Genomic DNA, 19,228 nt, shown 5'->3' with positions numbered 1-19,228 from the left:
TTGTGCAATGTGATGCTGAGAGCTTCAATACTTTAAACTTTATTTATTTATTTTAGACATTAATAGAAGAGGGCAAAATGTCTTCAAATACACCCTGTGAGATTTTAGTGTATTGTGTTTTGTTTTGATGCATGGTTTTAGGAGATTCAACGCATCTCCAGTTAGGAGCATGGGAAAGCATTCAGTCACTTTGAAACAGGGACCTTGTGCCTTTTGGCTTGTTTCAACAGGAGCTAACAATGTAATCAGATAAGGAGGTGGACCCAGGGAAGGAAGCAGTTGCTATCATATAATGACTCCTCCTCCATTATTTTGAAAAATGAAGGAAATGAGGAAAACCTCAGCATCTGTGATCAGTTTATAAGCCACGAGTAGTATGGAAGCCGTGACAGTTACCCACCACTGTAAATGGTATTGCCTTGGTAATGGGACTGTGGAATAAAGAGCCCCCTGGTATTGACTTTGTCCTGCTAAATTCTGTCCTGTGATCGCTTCATCTGTTCTTTTTGTTTGTTTGTAATCACTTGACATCCCTGAAAACAAATCACAGAATCACAGAATGGTCTGGGCTGGAAGGGACCTCCGAAGGTCATCCAGTCTGACCTCCCTGCAGTCAGCAGGGACATCCCCAACTAGCCCAGGTTGCCCAGGGCCTCATTGAGTCTAACCTTGAATATCTTCAGGGAAGGAGCCTCAACCACCTCCCTGGGTAACCTGTTCCATAGTCTTTGTTTACTTGGGCAAACAATCTAATGATTATTAACTTGTTCTGTATTTTAAGGGATAAACATGAAAGTGTAGAGGGTGAGTTTATTAAAAACATAAAGAATTTCCTTCTAGGTCATGAAAGAGTTAATATCCATTCTTCATACCAAGCCCTGTGTTTTTCAGTAGCCAAGACAAGCATGTGTAGCTCTGGAGCAGGACACTGAGAATGTTGATCCCAGTTGATACGTTAGTGTTAAAATGCCTCTTGCTGCTAACATTGAAACTTTGAATATGCTACTGTGAGCTCTGCGTTTCACCCATCCTGAACATGAGCATGGAACAAAACTGACTTGGAGCTTCATGCAGTGTTAGTGCTAGATAGGAACTGAATTGTTTGTGGCAGTGTTATGCAGCTTTCTCATGAATAGTCAAACTACAATTCCTTTCCTTGGCATTGCCAAAGGGCCCGAATTAGGTGCTGTCCAGTCTGGATACCACCACTGTCAGTGTCTACACTTTCTGATGCTGAAACACATAGTAGCTCTATGACTGCCTTAAAAATGTCTGCAAGTTGTCCTTCTAGCTAAAGTAGAAGCTCAGGTTCCTATATCCAGTCGTTACTGTTTCTTGCAGGTATCAAAACAAAGCCGCTGCACAGTGAAAGTCTTGTGAACTGAAAACTGGGCTCTAACTGAACAGTCCATGTTTGATTTTATTACCCCTGGATCTTGGACTAATATCTAAAGGCATATTAAATAAATAAATAGCATTTCATCCAGGTTGACTGGAGTGTTCTGCTGTGCCAGTGTGTGACATGGCGTTTTGCAGTTGCTGTTTGTATTTTGATTAACACAGGCTGGCTGTTAAGAAGAGGGTGTGGGACAGGTTGGGGCTGGGTGTAGTTTGACATTTCCTGTATGTAGGAAATGGAAGACTCTCATCTGTACAAACTTCCAGAAGTCTGGAACTTGGTTTAGTCAGCTAGGGAGGAAAAACATGTCTTTAAAGGTGAACCACTGGATGCATCTGGACGTTGCTGGTGAGGCTGAGATATGTGAAACTAGGCCAATTCTTATCAGGAGTTATCCATCAAATGGAAACATTATTTACATGGCTGTGGTTTGACAGACTTCACGATCACCAGTCGTGCTTTAAGCTTATTGGCAAATTCTGTAGAAAACCCCAACTTTACTGAGTAGGTCATTGTCTATGATTGGAATAAGATCCCTTCCTGGATCACAGTTGAGCCACGGAGGAAACTTGGTTCGTTGTTGAGGGCTTCATTTATTACAACTGCCTTTCCCGAGTGCAAAGTTCATTACCTTTTTAAACTCCACAAGTGAAATAATGCATTCCCTGCCACCTGACAACTTCCACTGAGGCCTATAGTTTGAGGATCAGAATAATTTATGAAAATATCTGCTCAGTGCTCATTAGATCAAAACCCAAATTTATGCTAGGAGAAGTCAAAAGTAGACATTCTCCTTCTGTATAAGTACACAGCTCGTTTGCCTTTGAACACTGTCTTAAATGCCTGTTCCACTCCATGTCATAAAATACAGAACAACTGTAAGAAGCCTGTAGTGAAGTGACTAGAATGATCAAAAGTGTGGGACAGCTTTTGTATAAGGAATGACAATGTAGAGCAGGACTCTGGGCTAGAAGTGGGAGGGTGGGGGTGGAGACATTATGAACATGGTACTGGGGCTGTTCAGCTCCAGGGAGACCTTATAGCAGCCTTCCAGTACCTGAAGAGAGCTACAAGAAAGTTGGGAAGGGGCTATTTGCAAGGGCTTGTAGTCAAGGGATGAGAGGGAATGGCTTTGAGCTCAAGGAGGAGAGATTTAGACTGGATATCAGGAAGAAATTCTTTCCAGTGAGGGTAGTGAGACACTGGAATAGGTTGCCCAGGGAGGTTGTGGGTGCTTCCTCCCTGGAGGTGTTCAAGGCCAGGTTGGATGAGGCCTTGAGTGACCTGATCTAATGGAAGGTGTTCTTGCCCATGGCAGGGGGGGTGGAACTGGATGATCTTTAGGTTCCCTCCCAACCCAAACTATTCTATGAATCTATGAATATGGAGAGTTGTGAGTGGCAGAAAAGGGATGAATGTCAAGTGATGTATTTTCATTCACTGTTTTCCTGTTTAATTGAAGGCAACTTTCACACCCTGGGAAGGGCAAAATAAATGTTTGCTTCTTGTCTGTACTTCTCTAAATATTCAGTTTATCCCTATATGTTGTATTCAAATTAAGATAGAATCAGGCACAATAAGCTGAAGAAAAGTCACAGCTAAGTCTTAGGTAATATATTCTATGTGGTCTAAGGGACTTGGAAGGAATGTAACTTGAGTGCCATCTTACTGTAGTTAAGGCCTTTGCTTGGCTGCCTATAAAATTTTTAAGAGGAATCACATGTCACAGTTGCAATATAAATCCAAATAAAATAAACCTTAAACCAAATCAGCCTAAAGTTGGCATGGAGCAAAATGCATCTCTCTCAAAAAGTAAGAAGTCCTGTGTGTTTGAGTGTGGATTGCTACAGCTGCAACATTAAATCCATCACTGGATAAGTTCTCTTGGTTTTGTCATTCGTGTCTTAACATTGTGAAGGCAGAATGCAAGAACTGACATACGTAGGAAACTTCTTGGTTAATCTAGGTCCATGGGTACTAGTTCTTTTGGCTGATTGATAAATTGTCTTCTTTTATACTGGCATGTGTGTGATGTTGTTTGCAGAAGCATTCCAATTTGAGAGGGTTGGGACTGCTGCCAAAAATGTTTAGAATCTGCAAGTCGTATGTGTTTGCCTTCAAGTATTCCTTAGTGGTAGCTTTTTGAGCATCATTGAAAGCAGTAGGCTTACTTCTCTCCTCTTCCTTCTCCTGCAAAGGTTAGCAGAACTGAACATAGGGGAGAGCATGTGTGATCCAGTGGTCAGAGCAGAATAGGTTGTGTGAGAGTTGCCTGGTCTCTAAAGCTGTTCCACAGCTGTGTTAGCTACTTGTTACACAGTTTATGTTTTCATAAAATCATTAGTTTTCTTCTGAAAGATTTAGCATATGGAGAACTGAAGAATTGAAGAGCAATGTTAGAGTTTGGTTAGCCTTCCTCTGTCTATATGGAAGCCAGAAAAATAAAGATAGTCCTCGGGGAGTAGAGTTTCATAACAACAGAATTTTAATTTGAGACAGGTAATTGTGTGACAAACATATGCAGTCTGAGATGGGGGAGGATTAAAAAAAAAGAACAAACCAGAAACCAAACCAAAACTTGCTTCAGGTCATCAGCTAATGAACTATAGCAGCCTGGAAGAAATTCCTTACTTGGATACAGCTTTGCCTTGTTGGTGTGCTTGCTTTGTGGTATTATTTTGCTTTGAGGCATTTGGCATATTCTTGGTTGCCATTGGTTTGCTGTGGCATGATAAATTCTATATACACTTTTAATAGGCTGCCATTTCTGTCACCAAGTTAAGTTGCTTTCAACTTGTAGTCAGCTGTAATTCTTACTACAACTTACAGAGGAAGAAAGTTATTCACCGACTAGAAGAGTTATGGTTTGTTTTGCTTTACCGCATTCTGTTGACTGTAAAACAATTCAGTGTGTTGCTGCTTGTTCTCTGATTCCAGGAAAGCCAATATTTTCAGTGGACATTCACCCAGATGGGACCAAGTTTGCAACAGGAGGACAAGGTATGCCTGCAGGCTGATAGAAGGCAGAATTTGGGGCTAATAATCTTATGCTGTCAACACTTTAATCAGTCTGACCCTCTAAAAACCACATCACTTATATCTCTAAGAAACAGATCATTACATAAGTCATTGAAAATTGCTGCTGTTACTGCAGATGGCAGGGTTACATTTTCTGATGTACTCATGGACATCATTGAGATAAGAGCTGCAATAATTGAGTCGTGGCCATACTGCCAAATTTCTTTCTTTGGAGAGGAACTAAGTGGGAAGTTAGGCTTTTTGACCTGCTAAATAATAGAGCTATTTGGACCAAAAAAAAAAAAATTATATAAATGGAACAGCTCAAAAAATACATGCAGAATTATTATTTGGATCAGAATGGTAATTTTATGCTGGCTACAATAATTGCAGTTTAGGATCTGAATGTATCTTTTCTCTTTTGAACTTATAATAACGTTGTATTTTATCCCCACACTTGGTATCAGTTATATACACTGTAATTTTTTAACAAGGCTGTAAAACTGTATTTTTAATAACTTACAAAACCCAAACCACTTCTGACTCAGTGTATTTATGTTGGAATGGCATATGCATTCAGATATTTCTAAAGTGCCCACTGTAGTAACCCTTGAAGTTTAGCCTCTATTCTGGAGCAGAGATTAAGTCTGAAAAGCCTTTTTTGTGCAGGTATTTAAGAGGAGGGGACTGTGTGTTCTCTTACAGGTCAGGATTCTGGGAAAGTTGTGATCTGGAATATGGCTCCTGTCCTGAAAGAGGAAGATGAAAAGAATGAAAATATTCCCAAGATGCTTTGTCAGATGGACAATCACTTAGGTAACAGAGTGACTGTTGGTCATTTGCCAGGGCTAAACCATTAGATGTTTGTGATTACAAAAATCATTCTCTGTCCAGTGGTGAGGAATCAATGAAATACAGCAGGGTAGTCCCATGCTTTGGCTATGGAATTTTTTTAGACCTTCAGCAGAAAATGTTGTTAAAAGTGAGAAACTGTACAGAGAAACATAGATAGCTTTAGCAATCTCTTCCCAATGAGGTGTTTTCCAGCTGTGGTCACAAAATAATTGACGATGCACATTCTGAGAAACTGAGAACCCTGAGGGAAAGGGCAAGAAAAGAAATATGTGTAAAGGAAACATGAAGCATTTTGGTTATAGTTCTAAATTATTCTGCATTTATTGCTTGCTACATTTGAAAGAAGTTTAGTTACCTAAACAAGCTGTCCCCATCCCTTCTTTTCTTCAAGATGCATCTCCTTTCCTCCCTCTCCCCCCCAAGACCTCTCTTTCCTTCTTGGCCTTCTTAATCCCACCTCATTTACCACAAGAGCCATTTCCTTCATTAGATCAATAACAATATTTCTTCTCCTGAGCTGCATTTGGCAAAGCTTTTTCAAATGAAGAATAGAGTTTTTAAGAAGCTCCTCAGCTGCCACTGAAAGATAAATACCACCTCACTTATCTACAGCAGACCGAGTAACTGCTTAGGGTGGCAAAAGCACACTTAAATCCTAAACATTTCCTGTCAGGTTTCACTTATACTGACTTCTGTCACCAGTCCAGAACCACTTTATTCTCATATTTCACTTTCCTTTCCACATTTCAGCTTGTGTGAACTGTGTGCGATGGTCAAACAATGGAGTTTACTTGGCTTCGGGGGGAGACGACAAGTTGATTATGGTGTGGAAACGAGCTGCGTAAGCATGTTTCTTCCTTCTTGATTTTATATTCCAAGTAGGCTACTCTGGCACATCTCTTGGTACTTCTTCCCTGTACTGGCTTGGTGAGTAAGGAGCTGGAGCTGTGACACCGCGTCTCTGCTGCTGGAGATTTGGTCTCTTCTGTCTCTTGGGGTGGAGTGTGTGTATGTCTGTCTGGGCAGTCTCTCTCCTCTTGAGGAGCTGAGGCATCTTATTCTGTCCTTGAAGAATGCTTCCTGATGAGATTTGAAGAGTTATCTTAAATGTTACCATTTTTTGCTCTCTCTCAAGTTGTACATGTTATCAAAGCTAATATTTTAGTAATGGGAGAGTGAAGCCCACAGTTTTGTGCTCCAATAATGCGAGACTGGAGGAGGCCACAGGGATGATCTGGAGCACCTCTGCTATGAGGACAGGCTGGGGGAGCTGGGCTTGTTCAGCCTAGGGAAGGAAGACTTTGGGGGAACCTTATAGCTGCCTTCCAATGCCTGAAGTGAACCTGCAGGAAGGCTGCAGGGGGACTTTTCATGAGGGTGTCTAGAGACAGGACAAGGGGGAATGGTTTGAAGCTGAGGGAGAGTAGGGTTGGACTGCATCTTAGGAAGTAGTTCTTCAGCGCAAGGGTGGTGAAACTCTTGAGCAGGTTGTCCATGGAGGTTGTGGAGTTCCCTTCCCTGGAGGTGTTTAAGACCAGATTGGATGAGGCCTTGGGCAATCAAGTTGGGAGTTGTCTCTCCACACGGCAGCAGGGTTGGAGCAGATGATCTCTAAAGTGTCTTCCAACCTAAGCCATTCTACGATTCAACTTTCATTGCAAGAATAACTGACTATTAAAAAGGAAGTGTACTATGGAGCTGATTATGAATTTATTTATTGTTTTAGAAAGAAAGTTTGGAGAGGTAACTGTTTCTGTTTCCATTAGGTATATTGGACCTAGCACTGTGTTTGGTTCTAGTAGCAAACTCACTAATGTTGAGCAGTGGAGGTGTGTTTCGATTCTCAGAAGCCATTCAGGGGGTAAGTTAAGAGATGTTGAATGAACACAGTTTGTAGGGGTTTGGAAAAAAAAATGCTTCTCAGCGTGACATTTTCTTGCTTAAAAATATATATATTTGGTGGGAAGTCAGTAATTACTTTAAAGAGCAAGAGTGGAACTCTAAAAGAATGCAATTTTTAATGAAATGCCAATTTTTGTACAAGTAACATCCAGCAACTTCTTAGAGATTCTGGCAACTATGAGTAGAAAAACTAGCAGCTAAGCAACCTCTATTTTGCTGCTTGCTGCCTTAAAAATTAAGGTGAAGAAAGGAAGCTAAACCATATTTTTATTTAAATCAATATTTACACTTGCAGTGAATAATCTCCTGGCTGGCAAAAGGTAAAGTTTTGGTAAACCAAAAAATGTTTATTTAGAAAAAATAACTAAAAAGCAATGCAGAAGATGTATAAACCAGGTAATTTCTAATGCATTTTCCACCTGCTTACATAAGCTGTGATTAAAATCAAGGTTGAGATCACTTTGATCATTCCACATGTGTTAGAATAAAAGCAAGTGCGTTGCAACAGCTGCTGTTGCTTTTCATTCACGGCAAGGCAAGGCATGCTTTTATACAGGCCTCAACACTTCCTGTAATCACCAAACACTGCATCCTCTGCCTTGGGTTTTCTTTCTGGTTTTGTTCCCCATTGAACAGTGTAAGTTGGAGAGCGTCACTCCCAATGAATGTTGCTCAGTTCTTTCTTTCCTTCCACTCTAGTGGTAATCATGTCTCGGTGATAGAAAAAATGTTGCCACCCAACTTAGTTTTAAGAGGTTGGGGTTTTTTTGATTATCTGATTCCCATCAAAGTCTTAAATGGAAACATTTTTTGAACAGATGTCATGGATGTGGCGTGGTCTCCGCATGATGCCTGGCTGGCATCCTGTAGTGTGGATAACACTGTTGTCATCTGGAATGCTGTCAAATTTCCAGGTGAGAATTCTTAGAATTTGGATGTGCAAGTATGTAAAGCTTTGTGACAAAACTCTTCCCTCCATGGGTGTATTTCACTGACTATGAAAATGTCTTTGTGGGAGAGGGTTGCCTGCCTTTGAGATGATATGGTTGCAATCCAAGTCGGTCCTTCGAAGGCTGGATAGCAATGAGCAGCAGATTCTGCTCTCCTGTAGACAAAAGCTGCATTCAAGTTGTGCTGCTGATTTTACATGAAGGCCATTATAACATTTCTTTTTCATTTTCTCTGCAAACTCTCAAATAGAACTTCAGCTTGATCTGTATATGCAACCATTGTTTTCCTGTTGCCTTTGTACCTACAGAGCTTTCCATTCTTTTGCCTTCAGAGGGCCACGGTCTTTCTCACACCTTTTTTTAATGCTGCTGCTTGATAAGCAGTGATGAAGGAAGGCCAGAATATAGGAGCTTCACATTAGCAGATACTTTCAAGTCTTATGTTTGGTGGCTATTTTCCTTCTTCCTTTGCTGCAGCACTGGGAATTCATGCCCTCTTTCTCAGGCACCGCGCTGCCAGGCACCGCACGTGCACTGGACAGCTTTAGCTGACCTGCAGAGGCCTGTGGCAGTCAAGAGAGCACAGGCATTTATTTGGCTGCTTCTCACTATGTAACTTGATGCAGGCTAAAACTCCCATTGTGTGGAGCCTAGTAACTGCCATTTGTTTTAGGGTTGCTTCCAATTCTGGTAACAGAGTTTTTGTGCTTTCAAGCTAGCTGTGTAGCATGTGCAGTGCTCTCAGCCTCTCACAATCTGATAAGCAAGAGATTCACTGAAAGTAGGTTACCAGGTGTGTCAGGCTTGTGTATCTGTTCAGTTACAACTTTATCTTAGTTCACAGTTTGTGCACAAAGCTAAAATTGTTGTCATAATCTTTGGGTGCACAGGAAGGTGTGAATGTTTAAATGAAGCAGTTAAACTGCTTTCCACAGCTTGGAAATACTGTTCTGAAGTATCTGGACTCTGCTGGTCTTCCTGGTGTGATCTATCTCCTCTGAAGAGTTTTGCCTCATATATTCTGGCCAGAGTTCTCTACCACTTTCCATATTGTTCTTAGCTTAAGTACAGGTTCCAGTTTGGTTGATATGTTGTTGCTTGAATGTTAAAGGAAGTTATATTTGACATGTTCTTTCAAAAAGATCTTGCAGGTCTCCTCCACAGTCTGTCCTAAAGGAAGTATCAGTAGCTGTTCTCTGGTTTTGCAGAAATTCTTGCCACTCTGAAGGGACATTCTGGCTTGGTGAAAGGCCTGACCTGGGATCCTGTTGGAAAATACATTGCCTCTCAGGCTGATGATCGAAGTTTAAAGGTGTGGAGGACCATGGACTGGCAATTGGAAACCAGCATCACAAAACCCTTTGATGAGGTACTTGAGAATGTGTGACTGTTCCTTGTTAATTCGTGTAGAATGAATGAAAATTAGAAGAATAACTGACAGCACCATGAAGGATCCAGGCTTGTGGCAGAGTGGGTGGAAACTGCCTGTCAGAGAAAGACCTGGGGGTGTTTGACAACAACTGGCTGAAGATGAGCCAGTGTGTGCCCAGGTGGCCAAAAGGCCACCAGCATCCTGGCCTGAATCAGCAATAGTATGAGACCAGCAGGACCAGGGCAGTGATTGTCTCCCTGGACTCTGCAGTGGTGAGGCCTCACCTTGAGTCCTGGGTTCCGTTTTGAGGCCCTCACTCCAAGAAAGACATTGAAATGCATTGTGGCCCTGGGCAGGCTGGTCTAGTTGGAGGTGTCCCTGCTTCCTGTGGTGGGGTTGGACCTTTGAGGGCCCCTTCCAGCCCAGTGCAATCTGTGATTCTGCACACACATTTGTTAATTTAGCAGTGCTGAAAACCATCAGATGGGGGATTCAAAGGGAGGGGGAAGAGCTGCTTTCTCACACCTGATTATGTTGAGTCTCTTGTTGTTGGATGTCATGAAGGCCAAAGGTTTACATGGGTTATGTAAACAATGGAGCAAATTCCTGGAAATGGAGAGGTTGTTCTGAGGCAGTATTGGCACATGAATTACATTGTTCTTTCATTCTTCCCTATTCATCTTCTGTTGGCCACTATCAGAAATGAGATAAGTACTAAGAGATCTTTGGTCTGGCATCATTGGGTTCTTATGTGATGACTTTGATCAAGGGATCCAATTTCTGGGGACAGAAGCTAGTGCTAAGGGAGTGGAGTGCTTTGCAGTAATGTTAGGATATTGTGATTAGTGCAGTGGCTCTTTGTAATGGGCAGTAAGTGCCTAAATTCATGTGTGAGCTGGTGTTGCAAGCTGAAGTCTTATTATTAGCAGTTGGTACGCTGCAGCCCTGTCACTAACACTCAGGAATGCTGAGCATACCTTATCCAAATACACTTTTATTTCCTTTAAAAAGGTATCTAGGTTCCTTTTCCCCATTCATAAGGGCTTCATAAATTGCAGTAGATCCCCAGGACAAGCATGGCTGAAGTGCTGAGAATTGTGTGTAATGTCATTTTATACATTCCCCCAAACCTAACTTTGTCATCATATTCCCTACCCTGAAAGTTTAACTAGTTTGTATTTAAAACCCTTTGTTTGCCAAACGCTTCTAAAGCTCTAATGTGTTGGGGGTTTTTTGGCAGTGTGGAGGCACAACTCATGTGTTGCGTCTTAGCTGGTCACCTGATGGTCACTATCTTGTTTCTGCTCATGCCATGAATAATTCTGGACCTACTGCTCAGATCATTGAGAGAGATGGATGGAAAACCAACATGGACTTTGTAGGGCATCGGAAGGCAGTTACGGTAGTGGTGAGTGAGTGATAGTAATTCATCCCTGAAGTAAATCTCCTAATATGTGCTTTTGGATCATTCTGTGCATAAATGGGACAAGAGGTGAAGATGGGTATCAAGATTAGTAAAGCAAATGCTTGGTGGTGATTTTGAAAAGTCAACTTCCCATGTTGGAAGCAACCAGCTTGCTCTTGCAATAAGAGATCTGCACGTAGATGGACAAGCTTAAGAAGGGGGAGTATGGGGCCATGTTAGGAATGCCAAACACTGTCTTTCTTAGCTATCCAGTGACTTAATTAAACTGACTTAAGTATTAAAATGAATACTATTTGCTGTTCCTATTCAAGCATTTAGAAAGCTCCTTAAGAAAGGACATGTGGCTTTTGTCAGTGCCCCTGTACAATCTGGTTTAGGGGCTTTGTTCCTCTGCAATGTTTCTTTTTCACCCTGAAGTGGAAAACTTGCTTCTAAAGCAGATCTACTCAAATGTAATCACTGTAATAAATGGGGGGCATCTCATTTGTTCAGAAATTCAATCCAAAAATCTTCAAGAAGAAACAAAAGAATGGAAGCTCCACCAAGTCAAGCTGTCCCTATTGCTGTTGTGCTGTTGGGAGTAAGGATCGATCTCTTTCTGTCTGGGTAAGTGGGGTGTTTTTTTACTACCTTTGAACAAACATGGTCATTTGGATAACTTGAGGATTTAGCTCAAAAGTCACATGTACAGCAGTACATTTAGATTCATTTTTAGGTATTTTTCTCTCTGTTACAGAATTAGCTGGGGGGAAGGAAGTAGATTTGTGTTAGCTCATTTCTCTGAAGCCAAGAACAGCTAGAAGCCAGGGGCAGAGTTATGTTGCCCCAGTAAGGGGGAGGAAGTATGTAAGGAAAGAATGTATTACCACAATTAATACACATAATTCAGCACTGTTTTCTTCCCTGTGTCTCTTCCTACTCCTCCATGTGAGTGTCTTAAGAAAGACTCTTTGTTTCCCCCTGTTTAGCCTACCTATCCATTAATCACTCTTGGAGCCTATCTTTGTCTTTCTTTTATGGGTACAAGGAAAATACAACAGGCACAGGATAGCTGTTTCTGAGCAGATATACAGCTCATCTTTCTGCTTTGTTCTGGCTTCAGTCCATGGCTTCTGTCTTTACTATGGAAAGGAATGTGAGAATCAATTAGTTTTTTAAGTGTATTTTCCAGTTTTGAATACCTGGTTTGGGTTTTACTTTAGAATCTAGACTGAAGTTGTTCCTCTGGCTGTGAGAAGTGTATCTATTCTCACATCTATAAATTCAAGGCGGGTTGTTTGGCAACTGCAAAGGAGAAGGAATAAATTTAACTGATTTGTAAAGCTTTGTGTTGAGAGCATGTGCCAGAACACACCAATTGCTGACTGCAATCTACTATTTATAGATTCCAGTGTGATATTTATTCATCAATTGCCAAATGCATAACACTCAATCTGTTTCTGGCAATGTCACTAATGCATACCCATATCAAAGTATCACTCTTAGTGTATTTTACTTCCTATTTTATACTGTGATTTCATTTATGGGGCCTGTTGAGGTTATACTATGTATTGTGGAGATACAAAGCTATAGGTGAAGAGTTTAATAGATACAACAGACCTATACAACACAGACCTATGGCAATATAAAGGAAATAACTATGGAAGAGGACCCAGAGAAGAGCAGATTTAGATTGGATATTAGGAACAAGTTCTTTAGTATGAGGCTGCTGGAACACTGGCACAGATTGCCCAGGGAGGTAGTTGAGGCCCCATGCCGGGTCAGGCTTGACAAGGCTCTGAGCAACCTGATCTAGTGGAGGATGTCCCTGCTGACTGCAAGGGGGTTGGACTAGATGACTTCTGGAGGTCACTTCCAACCCAAACCATTCTGTGGTTTAACACTGGTGGATGAGAAACTTAACATGAACAGGCAATGTGCACTTGCAGCTCAGAAAGCCAATCATACCCTGGGCTGCATCAAAAGAAGTATGGCCTGCAGGTTGAGGGAGGTCATCCTCCCCCTCTACTCTGCTTTCCTGAGACCTCATCTGGATTACTGTGTCCAGCTATGGAGCCCCTAGCACAAGGGGAAGATGGAACTATTAGAGCAGGTCCATGAAGATGATCAGAGGGCTGGAGCACCTCTCCTATGAGATTTAGGTTAGACATTAGGAAGAAATTATTCACTGTGAGAGTGGTGAGACACTGAAACAGGTTGCCTAGAGAAGTTACTGAGGTTCTGATTCTGGAAGTGTTCAGAGCCAGGTTGGATGGGGCCTTGAGCAAGCTGGTCTAGTAGTAGTTGTCCCTCCCTATGGCCCTGGGGTTGAAACTGGATGATCTCTAAGGTCCCTTCAAACCCAAACCATTCTATGGTTAAAGAGCACAGAACATCTGATTTAGAAGAGGTTACTGGGAATGTTCACATTCAGTTCTTTATTATTAAGCTGATTTATAAGTGTAGAGGAATCTTCTTTAAGAATAATTGTGAGTCAAATTCCCTTTGCTCATTAGGACACGGAAACGTGATCTGTTTTCTGTCTTCTTGTGCTGACAGTTTGCAACATTCTTACCTCAGCAAAGCTTAGAATAGAAGCTGTTTTTAGCATCTGCAGAATTACTTTTTGAGTGGTAGAGAGCACAGGCAAGCTGGTGAAGAAATTCAGTCTGTGTTTCTGAAAGGGAAGGAGGGTTGTGTGTCAGCTGCTATTCTCCAAAGCTTTTCTGTACCAGTAGTGGAATGGGCAGCTGGGTGATTCAGATAAACCATCAAGCATACAACTGCCTGCTGATCAGATCCTGTTTGGTGACCAAGAGAGTGGTAATGTGGTGATATCTGTGGGCACATAGGGCTTCTAAATTTGAGTGTTGTTTCTTCTGTTTTCAGCTCACATGTCTGAAACGACCCTTAGTTGTCATACATGAGCTGTTTGACAAGTCCATCATGGACATCTCCTGGTAAGTTGATTTCTGCTATTTGTTTGTGTTGCTATCAACTTTAGGTACACACCTGAGCTGGAAATACCTTAGAGCACCGCAGATTGTAGCTGTTGCAATTGGCTCCTGAAGGTTTGGGGTTTGCTGCAGCATCTCAGGTGGTAAAATTAGATCTTCACTTGAGATTGCATAACATTTAAAACTGAATGAAAACTTAGAACCTGGTGCAGTAAAATACCTGTGGAATGAGTTCCCACTTGCTACAATTCTATGAATTTATTTTCATAGAACATGTGTTTTATAATACAATGTACTTGGTGAGTTTTATGTGCATTGTATCTGTGGAAAGTTATTGCACTGTACAGTTAGGATAAATTCAGGTGAACTTTTGAAGCCAATAATTTCTTTGTGCCTAAGGACATAATATACCAAAAGAAAAGAAAAAAAGTCATGTATGAAGAATAAAACCAACCAGTAAATGCAATAATTGCTTTTGGGTTTAATAAGAATGCAGTTACACATTATTGCTGCACTGTGTGAAGGGTATGAATTGCTCTGTGCTGAAGAGTTGCAGAGGCTGAACATGTGGTAAGGCTAATGAACCTATTACACCCAACCACACCCCATCCACCAGCCACAGGGCACAGCAGAAGGACAAGTGCTGAGCTTTCCCAGGACATCTCTACTGATATGGGTTGGACAGCCCACCTTTCCCATAGCCTGCTGTACCAAATGTTGTTTCCTCTTCCTGCAGTTAGTGCCACCCTCTCCAACCCTACTTTTTTTTCCTGAGGCCTGGTCATAAAAATACAGAAGATAATAGTTCTTCATTCACTATAAGACTTAAATAACAAGGGAGAAATAACTATGTAAATGGTATTAAAAATGCTCTGCACCATGCATCACCTGATTTACAGTTAAGGGTTCTGTGTAGGAAAAGGCTATTTTCTCATGAGAGGCAGACAGCTGCCTCCATGTTATCTTAATTCTAGTGTGTCCTAATTTTGGAAGTTCTACCTTGCCTAAAGCAATCTTGGTGATTTAATACTGTAAATTTTAAAGCTTACAATTGTATAACTTCCTGTTTTCTCTGTGCCATGTGGATTTTGCCATAAAGCTCAGTGGAGCATGATGAGGTTCTCAAAATCAAACCATTTTTCTTTCCATTTATACATGAAGGGTAGAAAGTGGAATATTTCATGAGACATGCTGCTATTGTTATAGCACAATAGCTTTGAATAGTTTTGTTTTCTTGTAGTGCTTTTTTAGTTCTCCATCTGCAAAGAGCTGGTTAACAATTGCAGTTTCTGAGGAAATGCTTTTGTGGAGTATCTGAGAGACAAAGGATCACCAGGAAGCTTGCTATTTTATATCCTGTTTCCAGATTGAAATGTATGGCTGAAGTGTCAATGATATGGAGTGTTCCCAGAAACATGGATCATTCTGGAAAGAAACTGAGTGCATTCAGAGAAATCTGATAGCATTATCCTGTTAGAGCTGTCTTGTTTCTATTTTAGAGTTTTAGACTTAGATCCATCTTCATTAATAGCTGAATGTGATTACGTTTTCATGGAACAATTGCTTGGATCCAGAAGTGAATAGGAGCTCAGCAATTTTGTCTGCTAAGCAAAGAGAAAACTAAACAAGATTTTATCATTTTCTGACTTGGAGTAATGTTGGTTAACCTAGTTAGACAGTGCTGAGGCTAACTTCTCTGGATGTGATGCTATCAGGGCAACAGCTGCCACAAAAAAAAAGATGATTTCAGAGAGCTATAGCCATGGTGATGCATGTAATGTATTTTAAGCCTTGCTGGACTAACTTGGCTGGGAACTCTGCATGCTTCCCTTTCCTCTTCTGTGCTCTGTAACAAGTCATCTCTAAACCTCTGTGCTGCTGTCTCTGATCTCTGATTGGATTGGCAGTCAAAACTCAAGTACTATTTTGTTTTCAAGTGTGCATTGATAACTTACATGTAGAAGGCTTTCATTTCACTGAGACTACAATTGGTAGTTTCTTCTCTCTCTTTTACCAAGAAAAACTTGTTGAGTCTCCAAAGGAATATCAAGCACATGGACTCCTGCTGTCCTTACCCTGTCTCCTTACTGCCCCACTTCTTTAGTTCCACCAGTAGCTGCTGTGATAATGCATCTTCTGCTAAGATTTTTATTGAGTAACTTATTGTATTGCACCTTTGCATCAATGAAAACAAACTGAAAACAAAGATGGACCTTTATTTCCTTCAGGACTCTTAATGGACTTGGTATCCTGGTGTGTTCCATGGATGGATCTGTGGCATTTCTAGACTTTTCACAGGATGAACTTGGAGATCCACTCAGCGAAGAGGAAAAGGTACAGTAACTACAGAGAAAATCTGTGATTATAGTTAAGGGATGTATTGTATCAATTAAAATATTGGACTCCTTAGAGAAGTATGTGGTGACTGATATTCCATATCACAGAAGAATGTGTTCTTGTCTGCTTTCATTAAAAAGAGAGCAGTCAAGAAATGAATTTCTGATACTAGTTTCTATTTTGGAAAGAAAGTGTTTGGAAAACATCCACTTGCTTACACGTCATTGTACCTTTTAAGTAATTATTTGGCCAAGGAAACAAGGGAGGGGTGCTTCAAAACACTTCAGCAAAATTAGTCTTTGTCTTGCAGGTCTTTTTAAACTGATTACTCTTGGCTGGTTTTTCGTCTCATTGCTATTAACAACTAAAGCTTTGAATTCCAATTATTTCACATATTGATTTTGTGTTAGCTGGAAGTATTGAAAATAAATATGTAGTGGATAAATGATTGTCATTCTTTAAGCCCAGCCAGCAACAAAGCACCACGTGGCCTGTAGCTCACTCCTTCCTGCTGGTGGGATGGGGAGGAGGAAATAGAACAAAAGGCTCCTGGACTGAGACAAGGACAGGGAGGGATCACTCACCAGCTATGGTTACAGGCAAAGTGGACTCCACTAGGGTTAAAAACTCTGTCAGTTTAGTTCATTGCCAATCAAATCAGAGTAGGATAATGAGAGATACAACCAAATTTTGAAAACACCTTTTTCCCTACCCCTCCCTCTTCTGGGGCTCAGCTTCACTCCTGAATTCTCTACCTTTTCCCATCCAGTGGTGCAGGGGTTGGGAACTGGGGCTGGGATCAGATCATCCCATGTTATCTCTGCCACTCCTTCCTTCTCAAGATTAGGACTCCTCACGCTCTTCCTCTGCTCCAGTGTGGGGTCCCTCCCATGGGAGGCAGTCCTCCATGAACGTCTCCAACATGTATCATTCTTACGGGCCTCCAGTTCTTCTAGCAGCTTCTGACAGGAGCCACTGCTGTAACCCTTCACCCACTACCAGAACTGCCACAGAACCCCACCAGAGGTGTAAAAATTACACAGAGGGCAGTTACATTTTATAGATTCCATGAGATTTGTGTGTTTGCATTACCTGGGGATGGATGGTGTGCTAGCTGTTATAGTTACTCTTTTTTCCATTTTTAACACTCACAGAGCAACATTCATCAGTCCACCTATGGAAAAAGCTTGGCAATAATGACTGAAGCTCAGTTGTCTACCACCATAATTGAAAATCCTGAGATGCTCAAGTATCAACAGAGACAGCAACAGCAGCAGGTGGAACAGAAGAATGCATCCATCAGGGAGGCATCTGGGACTGCAACAGCAGCTCCCAAAGTGGCAAGCATGGTTAATGGGGAGAGTTTGGAGGATATCCGAAAGGTAGGTGTCCTTGGATAATCACTTTATAGTGGCAAGTACTAAGCTGATAAATATCAAAACTACTTACAATAAATTCCTGCTTCCTTATTTGTGTTGAAATGCACCTTTCTAACCTGTGAATTGTCCAGCTGACAAGTTAAAATGCTTTTAAGCAGAAGCCTGTGGAATAGGGCTGGTGGATGTGTCTATATCTGCCCTGGTGAGACCACGTCTGGAATAGTGTCCAGTTTTGGGCTTCCCAATTCAAATGAGACAGGGATCTGCTGCAGAGAGTCCAACAAAGAGCTACAAGGATGACTGGGGGGATTTGAACATCTCTCCTGTGCAGAACGACTGAGATACCTGGGACTGTTTAGTCTGGAGAGGAGAAGGCAGAGAGGGAATGTTATCAACATCTATAAATACCTGAGAATGACAAGATGAAGGTGCCAACCTCTTTTTGATGGTGCCCAGTGACAGGACAAGGGACAGAGCATACAAGCTAGAACACAGGAAGTTCCACCTCAACATGAGGAGGCACTTCTATATGGTGAGGGTGATGGAACTCTGGAGGAGGCTGCCCAGAGAGATTGTGGAGTCTCCTTCTCTGGAGACCTTCAAAACCCACCTGGATGTGTTCCTGTGTGACCTGCCCTAGGTGATCCTGCTCAGGGGGTTTGGACTGCATGATTTCTGGAGGTCTCTTCTAACCCCTAACATTCTGTTATGTGTGCTAAATTCTCAGTGTTGATAACAAGCAGTAAAACTGCCCTTCAGCTTCTCATTTGAAGGAGACTGAAAGCATTATTTAATTCTCTCCCAAGCACAGAAGGCAAATTTTAATGAAGGATTCAATACACGCAGCTGAGAATGTTTCAGGCTTGACTCTCTGATGTGGAGAACAGATTCCATTCTCAATAAATGACTTTTCTACAGATGGATAGACCCTGAATTGGAAATGCATGTGTCTAAATCAAAAAGAATGTATGTTATGATGCAGCCTGAGAGCAGTAATCAGAACCAGAATTCCGTTGTACTTTGCACTATATAACCTTCTACTTCAAACCCACCTATCATTGGTAAAAAATATATATAATGATAAGATCAAAATAATTCTTTTATTAACAACAATTTAAATTCTGTGTCGTGGGTTGAGGGGAAGGCCTCAAGCCTTCTTCCCCCACCCTGTAAGTTTAGAATAAACAACTTTATTTAGAATAGAATAAACCAAACCAGGTTGGAAGAGACCTTCAAGATCATCATGTCCAACCCATCAACCAATCCAACCCATCCAAACAGCTAACCTATGGTACCAAGTACCCCATCAAGTCTCCTCCTGAACACCTCCAATGACGGCGACTCCACCACCTCCCTGGGCAGCCCATTCCAATGGGCAATCACTCTCTCTATATAGAACTTCTTCCTAACATCCAACCTAAACCTCCCCTGGCGCAGCCTGAGACTGTGTCCTCTTGTTCTGCTGCTGGCTGCCTGGGAGAAGAGACCATCATCCGCCTGTCTACAACCTCCCTTCAGGTAGTTGTAGGGAGCAATAAGGTCACCCCTGAGTCTCCTCTTCTCCAGGCTGAGCAACCCCAGCTCCTTCAGTCTTTCCTCACAGGGCTGTGTTCCAAACCCCTCACCAACTTTGTTGCTCTTCTCTGGACTCGTT

General features: G+C 41.7%; 1 protein-coding gene across 2 annotated transcripts in view; it reads left to right on the top strand.

Moving 5' to 3' along the window:
- The window catches only part of HIRA (histone cell cycle regulator), a 38,158-nt gene that overhangs the window by 4,039 nt on the left and 14,891 nt on the right, over window positions 1-19,228 (top strand). For both annotated transcript variants that reach the window (XM_068157283.1, XM_068157284.1), the window contains exons 2-12: window positions 4,337-4,399; window positions 5,123-5,233; window positions 6,023-6,113; window positions 7,039-7,133; window positions 7,993-8,088; window positions 9,333-9,493; window positions 10,737-10,904; window positions 11,415-11,528; window positions 13,791-13,861; window positions 16,087-16,192; window positions 17,350-17,577. In XM_068157283.1, coding sequence (XP_068013384.1) covers window positions 4,337-4,399; window positions 5,123-5,233; window positions 6,023-6,113; window positions 7,039-7,133; window positions 7,993-8,088; window positions 9,333-9,493; window positions 10,737-10,904; window positions 11,415-11,528; window positions 13,791-13,861; window positions 16,087-16,192; window positions 17,350-17,577 — 1,304 coding nt within the window. The remainder of the gene's footprint in view (window positions 1-4,336; window positions 4,400-5,122; window positions 5,234-6,022; window positions 6,114-7,038; window positions 7,134-7,992; window positions 8,089-9,332; window positions 9,494-10,736; window positions 10,905-11,414; window positions 11,529-13,790; window positions 13,862-16,086; window positions 16,193-17,349; window positions 17,578-19,228) is intronic.

Source organism: Melanerpes formicivorus, unplaced genomic scaffold (genome assembly GCF_026170545.1).
Source record: "Melanerpes formicivorus ecotype bairdi unplaced genomic scaffold, bMelFor1.0.p_v2 SCAF_36, whole genome shotgun sequence".
NCBI classification, from domain to species: domain Eukaryota; kingdom Metazoa; phylum Chordata; class Aves; order Piciformes; family Picidae; genus Melanerpes; species Melanerpes formicivorus.
This window is presented reverse-complemented; position numbering and strand designations above follow the sequence as displayed.